We start from the raw sequence: 18473 nt of genomic DNA on the forward strand, positions 1-18473 counted from the left end.
AAGATTTGCGTCATTTTTCTCCTACAAAGAGCACAGAAAGATTCACTGCAATGTGGCATTCTGCTTAGCAGGTGTATTTTTTTGCCAGTGGTCTATCTCAAGAAAAATATCACAAGCCTTTAGAATTATCAGAAATTTTCTTTTACGGCAATTTCATTTTAAGATCTGAAGAAAATATACATCAGAAATGTGTAATAATTGGATTTGGGAGGAAAAATAAAGCTAATGCTAAGCAGATCTGTTGTGTATTAATTCTGAATGAACTAGGCTTTCTCAGTTTAGAGACCATTTTACATGTCAAAGAAATTATTAGGATCAAGAGAAATTTAACTATAAACATTGCACCCCAACTGTTTCAAATCTGAGCTTGAGAGAAGCTTACAGACACAATTCTGAATGCCATAAAGTACAGAGCAGAAGAGAAGCCAAGCCAAACTAAAACATTTTCTTCAAAAGAATTCAGTATTTCCGTTTTTTTAGGATGGCAAATTTTTAAGTTCAAGATTCTCTGCATCAACATCTTAAACAATTTATGGGTTAGCATGACTAGACAAAGACTGCAGCTTCCAGTTAGCTCTGAGTATAAAGCAGTAAGCTAATACCTCTAGCATCTCGTTGTGGATATTTGCCTGTTGTCTGTCCATTCTTTTGAAGAAATACTGCTCTTAAGAGGCTAGTAACACTATACACTGCTGTACACTGCTTCGGTCATAGTCAAAAGTTCACAGCAGGCTTCACCAATGGCCTCATATACCAGCAAAACAGAAATCTCTGAAGGATGTAATACAACCACTGCTAAGCCATCGAAACATATTCAGCCAGCCTGTGCCCAAAAATTCAGGGTTTGGTGGGGATATTCTTTAAACACATCAATCAAAACAGTTAATATATGGCAGCTTTAGATTTAGTAACCGTCACCTCCATGGCAGCGTTGGTCTTAACAGCAATGTACTGAATTTAATTTTAACCAGAATCCCTCCTCTTCCTCTTCTTAAAGTGCACTTCTGTAAAAACTGAAAATCTTCAGCAGACCCAAGTTTGATAATTGTTTCCAACAACAGCTTCGTAACAGCACAGCACAAAGCTTATTCTCCCAGTGCTTACTGGAGAATGAATCTAAAGATGTGGTGTTTTTCTTGGAAAAAAACCCCAACAAACAAAAGAAAACAAGCCTGGTTTCCTGTTCAAAACACATGAAAAAGAAAGCAGAGTGTGCTATTAACAAAGTTGCCTACACACTGGGAGCACAATGAAATTTATACAGATCGATACGCTGTGCTCTAGTTAGAAATTCATTCTTGCTCAGATATCTAAAGGATAAATGTTATCCTCAGATTTCTGTGTAAACCCACATGATCATTTAAGGCTTTGCCTCCTTCCTGGATTAACTATTGTACAGTTAACAGAAAGAGTTTCACCTCCTGTCTTTTACCCAGGGGAAATTATCAACTCTCCTGTCTTCATCTCCAGTGTATAACAAGTCACTGAACAGTTGTGTTTCCAGAGCAGTGTCGCTTCAAGGTGCTGACGCAAGATGAAACTTACTCCAGTAGAAGGAACTGAGTATCCAAACGCCGTAAAGAAGCTGAACTTCCAGTTAGGAAGTTAAGTCCACTCTTACCAGACAGAGCACAACTCCTTGTACCCAGCCGAAGAAACGTTCACCAGTCACTCGTGACCGGCCATCCTATTCAGAAGGGGTGAGGCAGTGGACCATGCTCCTCGGCATCATGCTGGTTACTGAAGTGACCAAACACACAGAGCTCAATAGAGAAGAGTAGTTTGGAAGGAAACACCGCCACACGAATATGAAATCTGTTAGCTCTCAGCAACAACAAAACAAACCGAGGGGCAACAGCAACGAGCGTGAACTGGATATGTGGGAAAATAAAACTACACGATATAAATTTCCCTAGTCATTCTGTGTAGAGCCCCACTTCTCTGTACACACTCCTGCGTAAAGAATACAAGAAAGCTGAAGGGGCACTGGGGTGGGTATGAGTTTCTTCAAGTGCCTCCACTTGCCTAACACAGCAGCACTCCTGCTTATCACTGCTCATTAGTGCCCTCTGTTGCCTCTGACACGGACTTGTCTGTTTTCTTTGATTTCCTCTGCAGTTGCTCCTGTTCCTTCTTCCGAAGCTTTTGCCTTTGCTTTTCCATTTTCTCTTGAGCTTTGCGAGCCTTCTCCAAGGATGCTTTCATTTCCTTTAGCTTTTTTTTAATGATTGCTCTGTCCTGGGAAGATGTCATACCAAGAGCCTGATGTGGGGAAAACAAAATTAAAAGAAGAATAATTTCATATGGTTTAATATATCACATTTTTTTTTTCGTATTCTAATAATAACTCTTCTTAGCTACAAGACTATAACAACTAAGCAAATTTGAGACAGACTCAGATACATTACTGATGTGTTAGGTAATACACTTCTGTACTACTTCCTATGCCTTCCACTTTTAGAGTATTGAAGAATTAGATCTCATTGCCACCTCCAAAGTTGATTTTATTGATCAAATGAGACAAATAAAGATCAAACTATTTGCTGAAGTCATCTAAGCCTACACAGAACAAGACCTCAATTTTCACTGCTATGCCTTAGTCAAAAGTTCACCTGATTTCTTCTAAAACCCCTAGTTAATGAAACACCAGAAAAAATAAAATCAGAAAGGATACACCAAACTTGGACTTTCAGGTCTGCTAAGCTTCCCACAACTCCTTCCTGTAATTATTTTCTGACAAAAGTAGTCTCGTGTTTTCACTACAAGAAACAATGCATACTTCAGATATCAAAACTGTATTTAGTTCTAATATAGTACAATTGGTATCAGCTTATGCCTCCAGTATCCCACTAATCCATTTTTCAGTTGCTACTTCTGAATTTGTCTATTTACTATCTTCTCTGAATCACCCTTTCGCAAAAGAGAGCTGGATGAGAAATATGTGCATGCAAATACCACTTATACATGCTGCTCTCCGATTTACGCATGAAAATATGGGTAGCAGGAGTTTCCACAAGTAAAAGCCCTCTATTTCTGAAGCTTCTGAATCCAAGTGCATATGAGAATTTCTTTAAGTGTTGCTGTGGCTTTATACTCTGTGTTTATTATTCTTGTCTATCACCACTCCACGCGCAGGGATTTACAGCTTTCTGTCTGAATTCCTACTTCCTTTAAGATTACCTACAGCAATAATAAATATTACAGTTAGTCTTGAAGTCCAGTCAGTCAATTACCTTGAGCTTACTCCCATCCAGCTGAAGGAGATGCTCCCCGTTAATGTTTTGGGCACTGAATTCAGAAGCATACTGTTCAAGGTTCAGGCTCATTAGCCAGTGGGAAACCTGCTGCACGCTCCATTCCTGAACAGCACGACTCTGACACTGACTGTGCTTAGGAGACTGTCCATCGTCAAGGATCTGTGACAAAAACATGCTGCATTATTATTAAAAGGGTAACACTGATGAGTAACAACATTTTTCTGTCCAAACTGCCAGCATATGAGCAGAGGTATCTGTACTATCTTTACACTACAACAGTAAGAATTGCACACTGCTGTATTACGTCTGTATCTAAGAATTGGTACAAGGTACCCAAAAAGAAGTCTTCTACCTAAAAACAGAGGACAAAAAAGGACTGTTTTAAGCCAAACAGGGACTGAAATGGCCAGGTGGCACAATTCAAAACAGGTATGCTCCCACTCCCTTGCAAGATTTTTATCCTTCAAATTAAAATGTTTCTAAAAGGATGCAATGAATTCTGCATTCCACTTTTCAGGCTCATTCACAGGTCTTAGTGATGTGCTTAAGCTATAAACCAAGAAATTCAGGAAGAAAACCCTCATGAAATGACTCTAAGTTCAAAGTGATGACATCAAACAACCAGTGAGACGGATACTATTTGTGGAAGACTATGAGATGACACAGAGGAGCAGTAAGGAACGCACAGCAATCCCACAGTCCTGGCCCTGCTCCCACCACGTTGTGCTGCTGCGGAGGAGAGCACAAACAGCACCAGGAGGGGCAGGTGGGGTGTCAGCTGCTGGGGGCAGCCCTGTGTCCCCACTCTGCTGCTTTATTACACCCAGGGGTATGCCAGTGGGGCCTGAAACAAAAGCTACTCTGTCCCAGCCGTGGTCAGCAAAGCAGCTGCTACGGGCTGCAGCAGCTGCCTGCTGTAACAGCAGCTTTTAGACTGGGTTAGATGATGCTGGGAGCTCTCTCAGCTTCTGCCTGTCCAGTTCTTGGGGCTGGGGAAAAGACAGTGTATGCACTATCTTCTTCTTCTCCTGCCGCCAGCAGGAGCTCAGTGCAGCTGATGCTTGGCCTGGTAGATTTGTCCTGACACGGACCCTCCTCCCCCTTCCAGCATACTGCAAAAACTGCAATTTTCTATGGCCTTGAAAACACTTAGCAGAAAGGAGGGGGAACTGAAGACAAGGAGAGAGGAGCCAGTGACATCTGCGTGTTGTGTTCAAACAAGGGGGTTTGCCGCACAACACTGTAAAACAATAAATGTAAATCTGCAAATGAGACAATATGCTGCCACGCGATGGTCACACAATTTACCACAACAGCACACTAGTTTCTCACCTCATCATCAATCATATCCAGGCTCTGAGTGAGGGAGCAACAAAGAAATGGGAAAGAAAAGCATTATAGAAACAAAATACAGAACATGTAACAGCATGTAAAAGTTCAGGCAAGGGCAGCACCAAGATTTGCAAACAGATATGGCTACTCAAAACCAAAGAGATTTCCTTAAAAAAAATTCTTTTCAGAAGCAGAGAGGTTATGTGGAAAGCTCAGCACACACATGATTTGGCAGCTAAACCTGAGACTGTGCCAATGAAACCCCCTTGGAGTTCCTGGTCTCAACACCCTAGAACCACTGGGAACCTTCCTGATGGCTCCAACTGCAAGAGCAAAAGCTCCTTAGAGGAGAACAACCTACAAGAACTGGGCTCCTTCCCCACCCTTTCATTCTTCCATCTCCTTCAAATAACCAGAGAAGTCTGCGCGAAGGAGCGCTTGCAGCAACACGCTACGAAAGGCTGAAGAGCGACGCAGGCCTAATTCCCTGCCAGGGTGGTTGTCGAGGTTTCCACTGCAGCTCTGGCTGCCTGATTCGGAGGCTGCAATTTGGCACACACAAAGGATGGAGAAAACACATTCATTTTTGTAGACCTGTTCCGGCTTGGTACTTTAGAAGTGATGGAGAGCTGAACAAGCAAAATGAAAGCATTTTCAAACTTTTAATTCCATGGCACCAAGAACAGGGCATTGTCACAATAAAATACGTAATATAAGGGGAATGAAACATGGTAAGATAATGAAATGTATTATCAAGTTAGTATTAATACTAAATAAAGTGTAAATTATGATTTTGTTGTTTTCATTAATACATAGAATATACAGACCTGCCTTCAGTCTCCTCTACTTCTTATACATTTTTGCCCTTCATTACATGCAGTAAGTAACCTCTAAAGAATTGCTGGGTTTCTAGACTTGCATTTTGGCAAATGGGGTTGCACAGAATGGCTCTCATTCTTTAAACTCATGTAAAGAACGCAGGCAGTAATAGGAAAACCTAACTATCGTTAAAAACATAAGACACACATACTTCAAGTTCCTCCTCTCTAGGAAAAAACACTACCTCGAAGCTCACATGAAAAATGCGGAGTTCTTACAGAGTGTTTGTAAAAGAACAAAGGCACAGGTTTCCTGAGTCCACAGGACACGTTGTCAGCTACTGTCAAACTGTGCAACTTCACTGACAACTGAGTCACTAAACTAGTACCTTAAGAAAAGTATTTTCAATATATTATATTCAGCTCAATTATGTAACCGATTTACAGGATTAGGATTGTTTTTTCTCATTATCATTGTTTGAAAAAACTCTGGTTTGAAGTAACTGAATTCAAATCCACTGTGCAAAGCAAGCACAAAGAATGCAAAGTGGATTGACACATATATGTTCTAACCAATATACATACATTCAGGTACAGTAACACACAACTGCTTTTACAGGTCATTATTATTTTAATTTATCAGGGTAAAAATTAGTCTAGGTGAAGGTGCCTTACATACCAACTATATTTACCAACTATACTGTATGTTTATTATCTCAAAATAGTCTCAATTACGTCTAGTTTAGTGTATGTATGTATCTATGTCCACATCGAGAATGTAGGAAAAAGGTACTGAAACGTGTGAGGATATAACATCTCTTAGGAAACCAACTGCATTCTACTTTCTTACGATATAACCATAGAACCTTTATTTCAAGTCAATATTATATGAACAAGAAAAATCATAATCGAGAAATCAAGATTGATTTTCTTCCCCCATTCTACCGCACAAAAAATATCCCTTTATTATTTGAGAAACTATCAAGCAAAATGCCATGGAGAAAGAAAACAACTATTTCCCACCTTAAACAATTTCATCAGCATACCTCATCTGATGACAGTGCTAAGGAGTGTGAGAAACCTGGGGTTTTAGGTTCTGCTCCTAAACCGCTCAAATCAGCTGAACTTGTGCTGCTGGGACTGAAATCATCATTGAACGTGAAATTCTGTTGAGAAAAAGATGAATTAGAATGAATAAACGATCTCATACGTGCATCTAAAAGGGAAATTTGCTTTCTTTTTTCCTAGTTGGCACAGTTCAAGGAGTGATTTCAATCATTTACCAAACCAGTTACAAAACGCACGATGGAGCTTTTTTTTTTTAGCATTATTAGTATTTATAGAATACACAGTATTTTTACCACTGTGTACTTCAAGAGACACCTTTGCCAGCTTCTTGCCTCAATTAATAGCAAAGGGGTCTGAAAGCAATTTCCAGACTCCTCTGAAGATGCTGGCTTTTATCCTGGAGCTAAATTACTGCTTCTGAGGGTTAATCTCTAGCATTTTACTGTCCTCCAAATATTTAGGACAAGCGTAGCACAGGCAGTAGCATAAAGAATAGGATGGAGGATTAATAAGCAGAGCAAAGTGAAAACTGGTATTGAAAGAGCAAGTAGAATATCCTGTGAATCCATTTCTGACTCCCAAATAATAACCTAGAAAAGTGGAAGGATCCTCCCTCTTTGCCTATACCTTTAGAAAAAACCTGAAATTGAAAGTAAAAAAGATCTTTGGATATTGAATGTTATTTACTGAACTAGCAACCATAAAACAAGCCCGTTTTTTTCTTAACAATGCAATGACAGACATCACACTTTACAGCAAGGAATAGCAAAAGCGGGCACGTATCTTTCAGGAATACAGCAAAATTATACGAAGAAGAAGACAAAATTGAACAAGTATTTAACATTAGAGTGAGAACCATAAAAACCCAAAATCTATAAAAAATTAAGGATATTGATATTCCATTTAGCTTGAAAATACAGTTGATGACAGAGACCTCTGATCTCTAACATCTAAGTGAATATCAAATTCAATTAATCTTCAACATTCAATTTAAAAAACATGTATCCAAACAATAAAATAAAAACCAACAAAGTTATCCTTTATGCCTCTTCAAGATATTTGGCCTATCTTTCCTGAAAACAAGAAGTCTTCCAAAAATACCGAGTGTTGGTCCTCTTAGTTTTGCTGAAAATCCAACTACATATTGGTGCCACACTGTACTTTAAAAACCTGTGTGGGAACTGTTAATTTAAGAGCTTGCAAACTTTACAGAGAACATCAAAATGTTTTTGTGACCAGTTTTCTCACACCTACATTTAGAAATCCTGTTCTGCTTTTCCCAACTCTTTATAGAGGAGAATAAAATCCAAGCAGCTTCTTTAACATGCTAACTTGTAGCCCCCACAGTGTTCTTAGGCCCGGAGTTCAAGAGCTCTACCTCCTGTTGTGTGAAGAATATATTTTTCTTTTTTAAGTACTCTGATTTTTCTTTCACCTCTATTTTGTGTAAGCTTAAAATTTGATTTTCTATAGGAAAACCACAAGATAGCCAAGGCCTGCTAATAATTATGACTGCATGACAAAACCCTCCCAAACCTCAGCTTACTACTAACTGTAAAAGCGGGTGCATTTTTCCCCATTTAAAAATTATTTTTATGCAATGTTTGTTTAAAGGCACAAATAGGATTTACATGTCTAATTCTCATCTTTCTTTTTTAAAAGAAACGGGGTAACCCACTAATTTCTCTTCATCTTCAGAGATTTCATCTGTGCTCTTCTCTACCGTTCTGATTTGGACTGGCCAGCCTTGTGTTGCTCTCCCTACCAGGTAACACAAGCACAGCTATGAGCTTGCAGAGCTTGGCGGCTATCACCAGCTTTTGGCACAAAAAGAGTAAGAAATGCCTGCGGAAACTGCTATTATGTACATGCATGTGTTTGTAGAAGACAGAGGAATTAGATTTCTGATTCATATTCCTGTACATGAAGTTGAGAACTGTATCTGGTTTTTACCAGACCAATATAAAAAGTCAACTGCTACACACCCTAAGATGATACAGGCAGAGAAATATTTTCCAGAAGTGAAAATAAATATAAAAAGCTAAGTATATTACTATAAATAAGGGTTATTTAAAGAGTTATCATGCTGAAACATTCATGCACATAGAAAGGAATCACACATATGTATTAAATTGCAGTAGTTCATATTTACAGTTCAAGCATCTTCATATAGAGAATTAAATCCAACATCAGCATGCATGACATACAGATTTCATTACTGGGGGGGAAAAAGGCAGATGACTGACAGCATACAGCATTTCTTCACTTGCAAACACCTTATTTGAACATGGGTAGGTATTCCCACAATCAGTCCTGAAGAATGCAGAAAATATCTACAATTGAATACACAAATCTAGCATTTGTCCAGTGGATCCAAATGCTAATTTCCGTGGCACCACTTGCTTTTGTTACGGTACAGCACACCACAGTTAGTTTACCGAATTAATGTACATTAAGACAGAGTAAAAAGGCAGAATGTGGAATGGTACAATGATAGAGATGTTCTGTTGGGATGAGCTTTTACTGTACAATGAACACCATGCACTGTTTATTGTAGTAGCCACATATTGGCCTGTTCTTGTTCCAGAAACATGAAGCCAATTATGCCACTCAACACAGTGGGAATAAGGTAGTTCTCATTTTCTACCTTTGACCCCTTTTTAGCTGGACTTATATTTTCAGAGGAAGGTTCAGTTGAGCTGGTAGGTGAAGGCAGGTTGCTGGATGAATTGGATCCCTTGCCACTCTCTCCATACCATGTGAATGGTACACAGTGTGGGAGAGCAGAGGATCGCTCTGCTAAAGATTTAGTGTTTGCCGATTTCTGCAGCATCTCTCTGGCGGTCCTGTTCAAGAGGAAGGAGCAGGAATATGTGTTAGGTTATAAAATAAGAGACAAGAAAATGCTACAGAGGCAGTTAATGTTGAAAAGCGAGATATTCCCTGTGACTAAAGTGCTCAGTTGCAGGCTGCTGGTAGGGGTATGCCTGAAATCTTTCCTTCAGCCAAAGAAGAAAAAAGTGGATTCTTTTGATTCCTTTTGTACCTCAAGCTCTCTCAGACAACATACACCCAGCAAAGGGACACCAGCTGAAAATGCCTGTACTCCTGCTGTTCAGACGTGAACCAGCTCTAGTCAAGAAGCCACATGTTGTGTTGGTTCATTTCTGAGCCCCAGTGCTATCTTGGCATGATTAAATAATTAGACTCAGCACTGATCCAAATGGGCTCTGGTTCCCAGAGAAGGTCTGGCTTGGATTTTGGGCACAGTCAAAATGAATCACGTGTGTCTGTATCCTTCTATGGAGATGTGCCTTTGTTACAACAGCTAAGAACTGAGAGAGGATTATTATCTTGATTTGCAAGTTACTAAATATTAAAAATATTAATGTAGAAAAATGAAAGAAATACCTATGTGATATTATCAGCTTCTCTCCTTGTTTAACAAAGATTGCAGTGGATAATGGGATCAAGGCAAAGGCAGCACTTATAAAATAAAATGCCTAAATTATTCGCTAAATATATCATGTAAACAGTACGGCATGTAAATTAAAAATCACTATGCAAAGTATTTGCCTCAAAGAATTTATGTATATGTCATATTCTCATATTATTTATATCAACACATATATTATGTATATTACTTCTACTGCTCTTAGCAGCCACCAGTAAATGGAAGGTAAAAACTCCCCTCAACTTCTACCTTCTGGACAGCTTCTAAATTATTATTATTGACATAATCACTAGAGCTTTTTATATTACGAAGCCTTTTTTCTGTATGGATAAAACCAAGGCTGTCAAAGGGCCCCCACACATGGAAGCAGCATATCCCTTCAGCTACATAAAGAAAGGCAGACGTATCTGACCCAGTCCTGTACTCCTTCCTCATCCTCTAATCTTGCTTGAAAGTAGAAAATACAAGCAAATTATGTTGCCTGAATCACCTAGCTTAAGGCAGGGGAATATATGCTTCTTAATTAAATGGGGAATTTTTAATATCTGTAACATTAGTAGTCTTAGGAAATAATTCAGGATTTTATTTACACAACCTGAGTGCTATTTTTGGCAAAGAAAAAATAATGCACGCAACATCCATCTGACAGCGTGATTAATTCTACATCAATCAGTTGCTGTAATGGACATAATTATAACAGGATTCTGTCTTTTGGTCATCTTCCATCTTTCAAAGAGCTTATAGAGCTTCAGACTATAGAGAAAACATCCTCTCATTTCTTCTGAGGCAAATTCTTTGCAGACTGTAACAAAGTAAGTGACAACAGGTCTTTAAAAAGTTTACAGAGGCACAGTGAGAATTGCAAGACCTATGAATTTTTACTTTGAAAGCAGTTTGGACTTTGCTTTTAGTAACTGTATCCAAACTCAGAAATATTAACAAACAACACAACTGATTTATCAAATAGTCTAATAAGTAACAGATCTCTCTGAGATCTGCCTTCTCTAAGGAACATACAGAATCTCACAAATGTCTGTATCATCCTATGTTGGTATAAGGAACGTATCACATTCTTACAAACACGTATACATTCCTTTCCTCCACCCTGTGGCTTAGCATTTAAGTGCCACATGATGTTTAATACTCTGCTAAGGGCGCTAGCTGCCTTGCTGGTACACAGAGGTGCAGGGAATCTGCTTTAACAAATCTCCCTCATCACTAGGGAAATCCAGCAGTGAGTATCACTAACTGCAGATCACACTGCAAGCAGACACCCTAGTGGGAACAACTGGAACAGGTTTTCTGACACCAACACAGAGGTGACGACTGCTGCCCAAGATCAATGAAAATCCTGCCAGATATTTGCAGGACACTAATGTACAAATGTATGCTGAGAGGGAACATCGCACTTCAGTACAGGGTGCCTGAGAGAGTGAGCCAGAAGCCTAAGGTTTGTTTTGCTTCTCTGATTTTATGGAGCTACACGATATACTTGTCACGGCTCCCCATATATTACACTATCAGCAAAACCCCACAAATGGCTACATACTGGTTTGCCAGCACAGTGATTTTCTGAGTAGCATTCTAAGTTTGCTTTCTTCTGATAGCTCTTTTTATCATGTAACTTTTCTTTTGCATTATTTTATGTGCTGAGAGTTTTTGAGTTGCTATGTCCTTTCTAGACTTCTGGAACGTATTACGTTTTGCTTAGTACTCCCGACATTAACTTGTCTTTCATAACTGGAATTACTCCCTGTAGCTGTGATCTTGTAAGACTCATCAGTACATGAGGAGAGACCTTCAATAAAAACCTGCACTGGCTTTTGCAGAGAAGATTGCTTTCTGCCATTTTGAACATTCATTATTTATTCATAGTCCAGATGCTGGTGATGTGGTCCCATCGTAACTCTCATGGAATTTACAATTCTTTCCCTGAGAGTTGGTGATGTGACAAACACAGTCAGCATTTTTCCTGTATATTTTCAACTTACGATGTCCATCTCCAGAAACAAACCCTTGTGAAAGCATTCGTGATGCGGGTGCTGTGAAGCTGCAGTGAACAGCTGCTGTCCATCCCTGCTCTGGGGGCTTTTTTAAAAAAAAAAAAAAAGTGGAATCGAGTCAAGATTTCTGGTTCATGGGTATTATTAACTGACTGTGTGCATCTTGTAGGCCAGCTGTGATAACCTGTTTCTGTAAATCCCATTACTGGATGCAACAGCAGTACTAATACCTCAATATTATAAGCCTCCAAGTATTTTTAGATTGTATGTTAGTCTTCCATTAGTTAAGAAATCTAGGTTTGTAAGCTCAGAAGGTTATCTCAAAGCTTAACATTCATATGAAGTCAGTGGGACTGTTAATGTTCCCATCTGCCAGGATGATTAGGTTTTTCCAGGATTTCTGGCATATCATTTCTTTCATCCTCAACCTTTAACCCGTACCTACTGCCATAGGTCACCCTAATAGCTTCTTTCTCTTTCCGCTTCTTGCCCTTGTTTGAACTCCTTCTCAATGGAGCCCTACAAGAATATTAGAAAACATCAGGAAACATCTTTGAAATTTTACTTTCAATCCTTCTAATAAAAAAAAGTATTTTAAATAACAAAATGCTTACCCAAGATCTGCAAGTTTTCGCTTTAGTCTTTCTGTATGCCCTAGAGCAGGGCTAGCTGTTCTTGCTGCCTGAGCACATGTGGCACCATCTAGGATACATTTGTACATGGAAGAATGTACATTATTATTTTCAATTGCTACTGATAGTTATTCCACTTTCCATCCAAAACAGCTTGCATATCTTTTCATAATCAGATACACATACATGTACAGATGTGTGAGTACACAATTTAATTAGGTAAATTCTTCTCATTTTTAAGAAAACGGTGTGAAGAAAAATAAAAATAGATAGATGCTTTCAGAATCTGAAAACACACATAAAAAAATCTTATTTTAATTGAAGAAAATGAGAAGTTAATTTCAGATGAGTTTTAATGAACATGTAGTACGATGAACAACACAAAAGATTTAGAGGCAAACATTACAGTGCATCCATTTGTAAACTCAGCAGAAGCCACTTAAGTTTCCTTTTACAGAATTCATTTGGTATGTATGCTTTACTTCCAAAATGACTCCTGAAATATTTCCTTGACCTTTGGAGCCACGGCTACCCTGTGTGATGGACATGCTAGCTAACAGTTACCTGTTTAGCTTGAATATCTTTGTTAAAATATTTAACTTGAAACCCAACCATTCTGAATTAAAAAGAAAATAATTAAAAGTATCTTAGTTAATACATTTGCCCTGAGGTGTCTACCAATTTTTGATCTCTTTTACAAACACGGTTAAAACCAAAAGAGGAAACAGCCTGCAGTACTTACAAAGCCCAAACAATGAATCTGAGTCTGCAAAACATCCTGTGAAATCTATATGAAAGCTAAAAAACCCCCCCACAGCAGTTGAAAAATTCAGACACATTTTCTGTGATTCTTAAAGAGTGTCCTCAGATATTGTAGAGGAAGCAAATGAGGGTCAGTCATCTACGTCACTTGCAGTTTGGTGACTTTTACAATGTGACCTCAGATGTACAGTGACTTTTAACTGAAAGCATTGCTGGGTTTGTGGATTTCTCCTACAGTAGCTGACATACATTAAGCCCTCAGAATTAACCCAAAATACCACAGCACTATCACAGGACAGTCAGATCTGCGTACAGAACTTTGTACGTTGCTTTGTGGGTGATATTTGGCCAAGTTTTCAGTCAAGTAAAAAATTCAGTGTGCAACTGGTTCATAAATCCTGGGAAAAGCAGGAAAATAAGCCTCTTGCAATAACAACACTCTAAAAGCCACGCTGTTTCTACCAAAAGAAGTCCTTATGTTAAAAAAAAACCCAACATTCAAAACCAACTGACAAGTAACCTCATGCCAAAACAAAAACAAACAAAAAATTAATATAAAGAATGCCAAAAGCAAGGTGAAGTCTCCTGAGAGGAAATCCATTCCCCAGGGAGGCTGAGGAGAACTTCAGGCAACATCAGCCCTACACTGCACACTCTTCTCCTGTCTCCTCTTACAGGTCCTCTTTCATCTTTAATGCACGCTTCTCGTTTAACCACTGTCAAAATTGCCACTTTCAGGAATAAAAGTCGTAATTTTCACACCATTTCCAGGCAAGTGGGGCTTGGGGGCTGGGTGGCAGTGGGCTTTTTTGAGAAACTTCTTAATGAAAGTAAAACCTCGAGTAAAACCTCAAGTACTGTGTTCAGTTTTGGGCCCCTCACTACAAGAAAGACATTGAGGTCCTTGAGCGTGTCCAGAGAAGGGCCACAAAACTGGGGAAGGGTCTGGAGAATATGTCTTATGAGGAGCGACTGAGGGAACGGGGCTTGTTTAGCCTGGAGAAGAGGAGGCTGAGAGGAGACCTGAGCACTGCCTACAACTACCTGAAAGGAGGTTGTGGAGAAGTGGGTGTTGGCCTCTTCTCCCTAATGACAGATGATCGGACGAGGGGGAATGGACTCAAGCTGCGCCCGGGGAGGTTTAGATTGGACGTAAGGAAGCAGTTTTTCACCGAAAGGGTTATCACACACTGGAACAGGCTGCCCAGGGAGGTGGTGGAGTCACCATCCCTGGATGTGTTTAAGAGACGGGTGGATGAGGTGCTGAGAGATATGGTTTAGTGGCGGACAGATACGGTTGGACTGGATGATCTCTAAGGTCTTTTCCAACCTAGTGATTCTATGATTCTATGATAAAAGAAACTATAAGATACATTGCTTTTGTGGTGGGCAACTAATGAAAGCATTCAGTAGCTGGAGGTTTTGCTGCTGTAGTAGAAGAAATTATCTGGAGAGCTCAGCAGGGACACATAGCAGCTATGTGGTATGGCAAATTTCTGTTTGGGCTTCTGCATCACCTTGCTCCCACTCACATGCAGCTTGGCCCAGGCAGGGTCCCCTGAATAATGACAATTTGTTGGGGAAAACATTCACGCTGGCTATGGGATACAGCAGAAGACGGATGGGCTAGGTCCCAAAACCAGCTTTAGTGGAAGAGCAGAGCTGAATCTCCAGGGTTGCGCACACAGAGTTACGCGCTACTTGGCACATGGCAGTGGCCATGAACCAGGGCTGCAGGTGCCCTGCCTGGGCAGGAGTGGGCTTTGACCACCCTGCATGGGTGCGTCTCCCCTGACTCCCTGTAGTTCTTCAGAGAGGGTGAGGGAGAATCTGTCCCTCAGAAAAGATCTCACAGAAGCTGTTTAATCCATCACTTTCAGCCTCAAGGAGCTGCTCTAAGTCAGCGCTGGTTGACGGATGTGAAAGGAGACTAAACCTAACTTCCTTCCCCATGGTCACAGAACAGTTGCAGCCAGCCCTGCATCAGCGAGTACTGCCCACAGGGGTCACCTCGGCTGCCCTGTCAAAGGATGTGGCTGCATGAAACATGCAGAACTGAAGAAAATAGATTAACCATACACATACACGAAAAAGCTGTGCTTAAAAAACAAGCAAAATTCCTCTTCATTTTGCAATGAAACCCATCTCATGGTGCTTCAGCTCTTCCCATCAGCAGGATCTCATAAGGGGAAAAAAGTGTGAGCTTGCTAACACTCACTTTTGCTAATGAGAGATTAATCAATGGACATGCATGTTTCCACAGATTGGCTCTCTTTCCATCTCTAAAAAAACCCCTAGCTGAACACATAGAACAAATACAACAGCCTTTTTAATTTTCTGATCTGTAAGAGTTTGACAGCCAAATTAATAATCAATTAAAATAGTGTCGCTACAACACTTGTTGCCTAACAACTGCTTTAGGATATTTCTTTCTTGTAGGACTTACTAAATGCAAATTTTCCATTTCAAGCTAAATTGCTCTGGTTTAATTTTCATGTATTCATCAGAATCTGGATATGCCCAAAAGCACTGGTTGTTTACTTAACAGTCACAGTGGGGAAATGATGACACCAATATTTAGACAGATTATTTTTCAAACCTGAATTGGAAAGGGTAGAATATAATACCCTATTCCTTACACTACAAGGCTAGTCTCCACTAAATTTTTATCAAGATACTTTTCATACATCAGTTGGAAATGTGGGATTTATGACTTCACTGATAAGCCAACCATACACTCAAGCTGGAGTACGAGTTTGGAAAGTCACATTCCTATGTTCACACCCTTATTTTTCCTTGCAAAACTCAAATATGTAACTGGTACCCGAGACATGAACTTGAGCTAGGTATGATTCCATCATGTTTTATCCAGCTTACATTTAAAGAATCTGAATTAAATAAATAACTATGTGGCCAACCTCCCCAACAAATTATTTGATATTTTTTTTTCTGTAAAAGAAGAATTTGTAGACACATAACCTCTTGTTTAATCGAGACTATGCTGCCTCTCAGCAATTAAAAGCTACAATCTATTGTTCTTGGTTTACACTCCTTTCCCCACCCTCCAAAAAAGCATCTAGCACTGCCAAATACACAGAATTTGATTAAGTACGCTGTTTTAAGCATGTTTCTAATACAGAAATGTCCCAAGGTCCAATAATATTGTTTTTTTAAAACAAAATACAAGATTTTCTTAAAGACAACTTCCTCCTAGCTTTTTCAGTGAGCTCTAAGAAAGACAAAAAAAAAGCAGCAGATCCCAATCTCATTTTAAACTTTGTCCTTTTCTTACACCATCATACAAGGTAATTTGTAATTTTTTGACTTCCAGGTGGACAAAATAGTTATGAGACGATGCCCTTCTAGTTGCTAAGGTCCTACTATGCAAAAAAAGATCACAGAGTAAGTCAGCAAAATGATGCATCAATTTATTAAAAAACAGTAATACCTTTATCCTGTAAAATATTCCTGCTAGCTGGCTGATGCAAGGGAGATGCTTCAGAGCTGCGCCCAGATTTTGAAGGAGAGGAAAGTGGAGTGTCTCCCCGAGCATGCGGGGAAAGGACACCTCCTTTGTGGTGCTGTCCTTCTTCTTGGTTTTCAGTTAGGTTGTCAAGTGAGATTGCTGCACTGCTAGCCACGGGGGAGAGGGAGGAAGCACCAGAGTCTGATGCTGGTGAGGATGCTCTCATACATAAGGGCAGTGGTGATTTTGAAATGTGCATGGGACTACTGTAACTGTTTGACGGCTGTTGGTATAAGAGATTATAAAGCAGGTTATACCATTTAGTAACCAAACAGAGCAAGGTTTACTTTGAACATGCAATTATTTTATTCATTATTTACCCTTCTATTTGTATGAAACGCTTTAGCAATTTATGCCATTACCTTTTTATACCATACACCGTGTTGTATATCGGTATTTGCCTTCAGGCGGAACTCAGAATAGGACACAAGGAGCGAATATCACATATCAATTGTGTTAACAAATTAACAAATAGAGAAATACATGATTCAAGTTCCTTTCACCTCCTGCATAAATAAAAAGACACACTCTGCGTTATAAAGCACACATAAATCAGAAAGCCCAGGATTCCTGTTAAAAAACAACCACAAGAAAACCAAAAAGCAGGTGCACTGACTCCAAGGAGACCAGACTCGCACATCACTCAAAGACATTCACAGCATACTGGACAGAGGAATAAATACTGCCTGTGCTACAATGAAACAACAAGGGCAGAGGATGAAATGACTTAGGGGGGCAATCTAGCACTCCATAGGAAGCCTGAAAGAGAGGGTAGAGTTCTTCTCACCTTTCGTTCAAGGCTGTCCTCTCCATCCGTTGAACTGATGCTGTCATACAGCCTTGTCCTAGAAGGCCTCTGCCGTTTGTTCTTCACTGAAAGCTGAGCTCGAGTCTTCAGAGCTTTGGAGTCCAGTCTCTCTGTTTCTGGCACTGCTTCATTGAAATCTGTATGGAAACATGATTTGAAGCTGTTTAACAGAAGAATGGGAAGGCCACGATCTCTACAAGAGCAAAGGGACTCTGGTTCTCTCTGATCAGAAAAACAGCTCCATTGTATGAAGCAGCATATGGACTGTTATATCTGTCATTATCCTGATCTAATAGCTCAAAAACTCTCTGAGAGATTTGCAGTAAGGCAGCAGTAATCATTCCAGCAAAACCCAAATAATGAAAACCTGCTTCTTTGGTTTTGAAGGGACAGCACTTTGAGATGTTTCTCTTTTCATCTACTGCCCAAACTCTGCTACGGGAATACACGAAAACTGGAGAAATAATTCATATAAAACATGGAACAATGACACCATCTTACCTGCCTAGGTTCAAAGCCACTCTATTCCTGAATGTCTTGTGAGCAAAGTATACTAAACACTTCATATACAGCTTGTCTCTACAAACAGAGCTACTGTCGCTGCACTTTTCTTAGCTAACAATCATTCACTCAAATGAAATCTGAGTATTTCAGCAAATTTAACATTTTGCAAAGCTGCAGTAGGACCAAACACATTTTAAAAGATGTTTTCCCATTTTACACCCAACAAGGAGTAGATTCTTACCGTTTTAAGGTTTTTTTTTAAATCCTCATATTACAAGCCAAACCAGAATCCGTTTATTTACTGCATTC

The 18473-nt window shown here is 39.6% G+C and overlaps 1 protein-coding gene across 1 annotated transcript in view; it reads right to left on the minus strand.

The window, feature by feature from the left end:
• Nucleotides 1–2049: 2049 nt before the first annotated feature.
• The window catches only part of PPP1R9A (protein phosphatase 1, regulatory subunit 9A), a 59762-nt gene continuing 43338 nt past the window's right edge, over nucleotides 2050–18473 (minus strand). The window contains exons 11-18 of the mRNA XM_010149832.1: nucleotides 17640–17797; nucleotides 16775–17075; nucleotides 12547–12634; nucleotides 12374–12451; nucleotides 9123–9321; nucleotides 6454–6573; nucleotides 3234–3416; nucleotides 2050–2262 (exon numbers count right to left, since the gene is read on the minus strand). Coding sequence (XP_010148134.1) covers nucleotides 2050–2262; nucleotides 3234–3416; nucleotides 6454–6573; nucleotides 9123–9321; nucleotides 12374–12451; nucleotides 12547–12634; nucleotides 16775–17075; nucleotides 17640–17797 — 1340 coding nt within the window. The remainder of the gene's footprint in view (nucleotides 2263–3233; nucleotides 3417–6453; nucleotides 6574–9122; nucleotides 9322–12373; nucleotides 12452–12546; nucleotides 12635–16774; nucleotides 17076–17639; nucleotides 17798–18473) is intronic.

This window comes from Eurypyga helias, unplaced genomic scaffold (assembly GCF_000690775.1).
Source record: "Eurypyga helias isolate BGI_N326 unplaced genomic scaffold, ASM69077v1 scaffold14784, whole genome shotgun sequence".
Lineage (NCBI taxonomy): Eukaryota > Metazoa > Chordata > Aves > Eurypygiformes > Eurypygidae > Eurypyga > Eurypyga helias.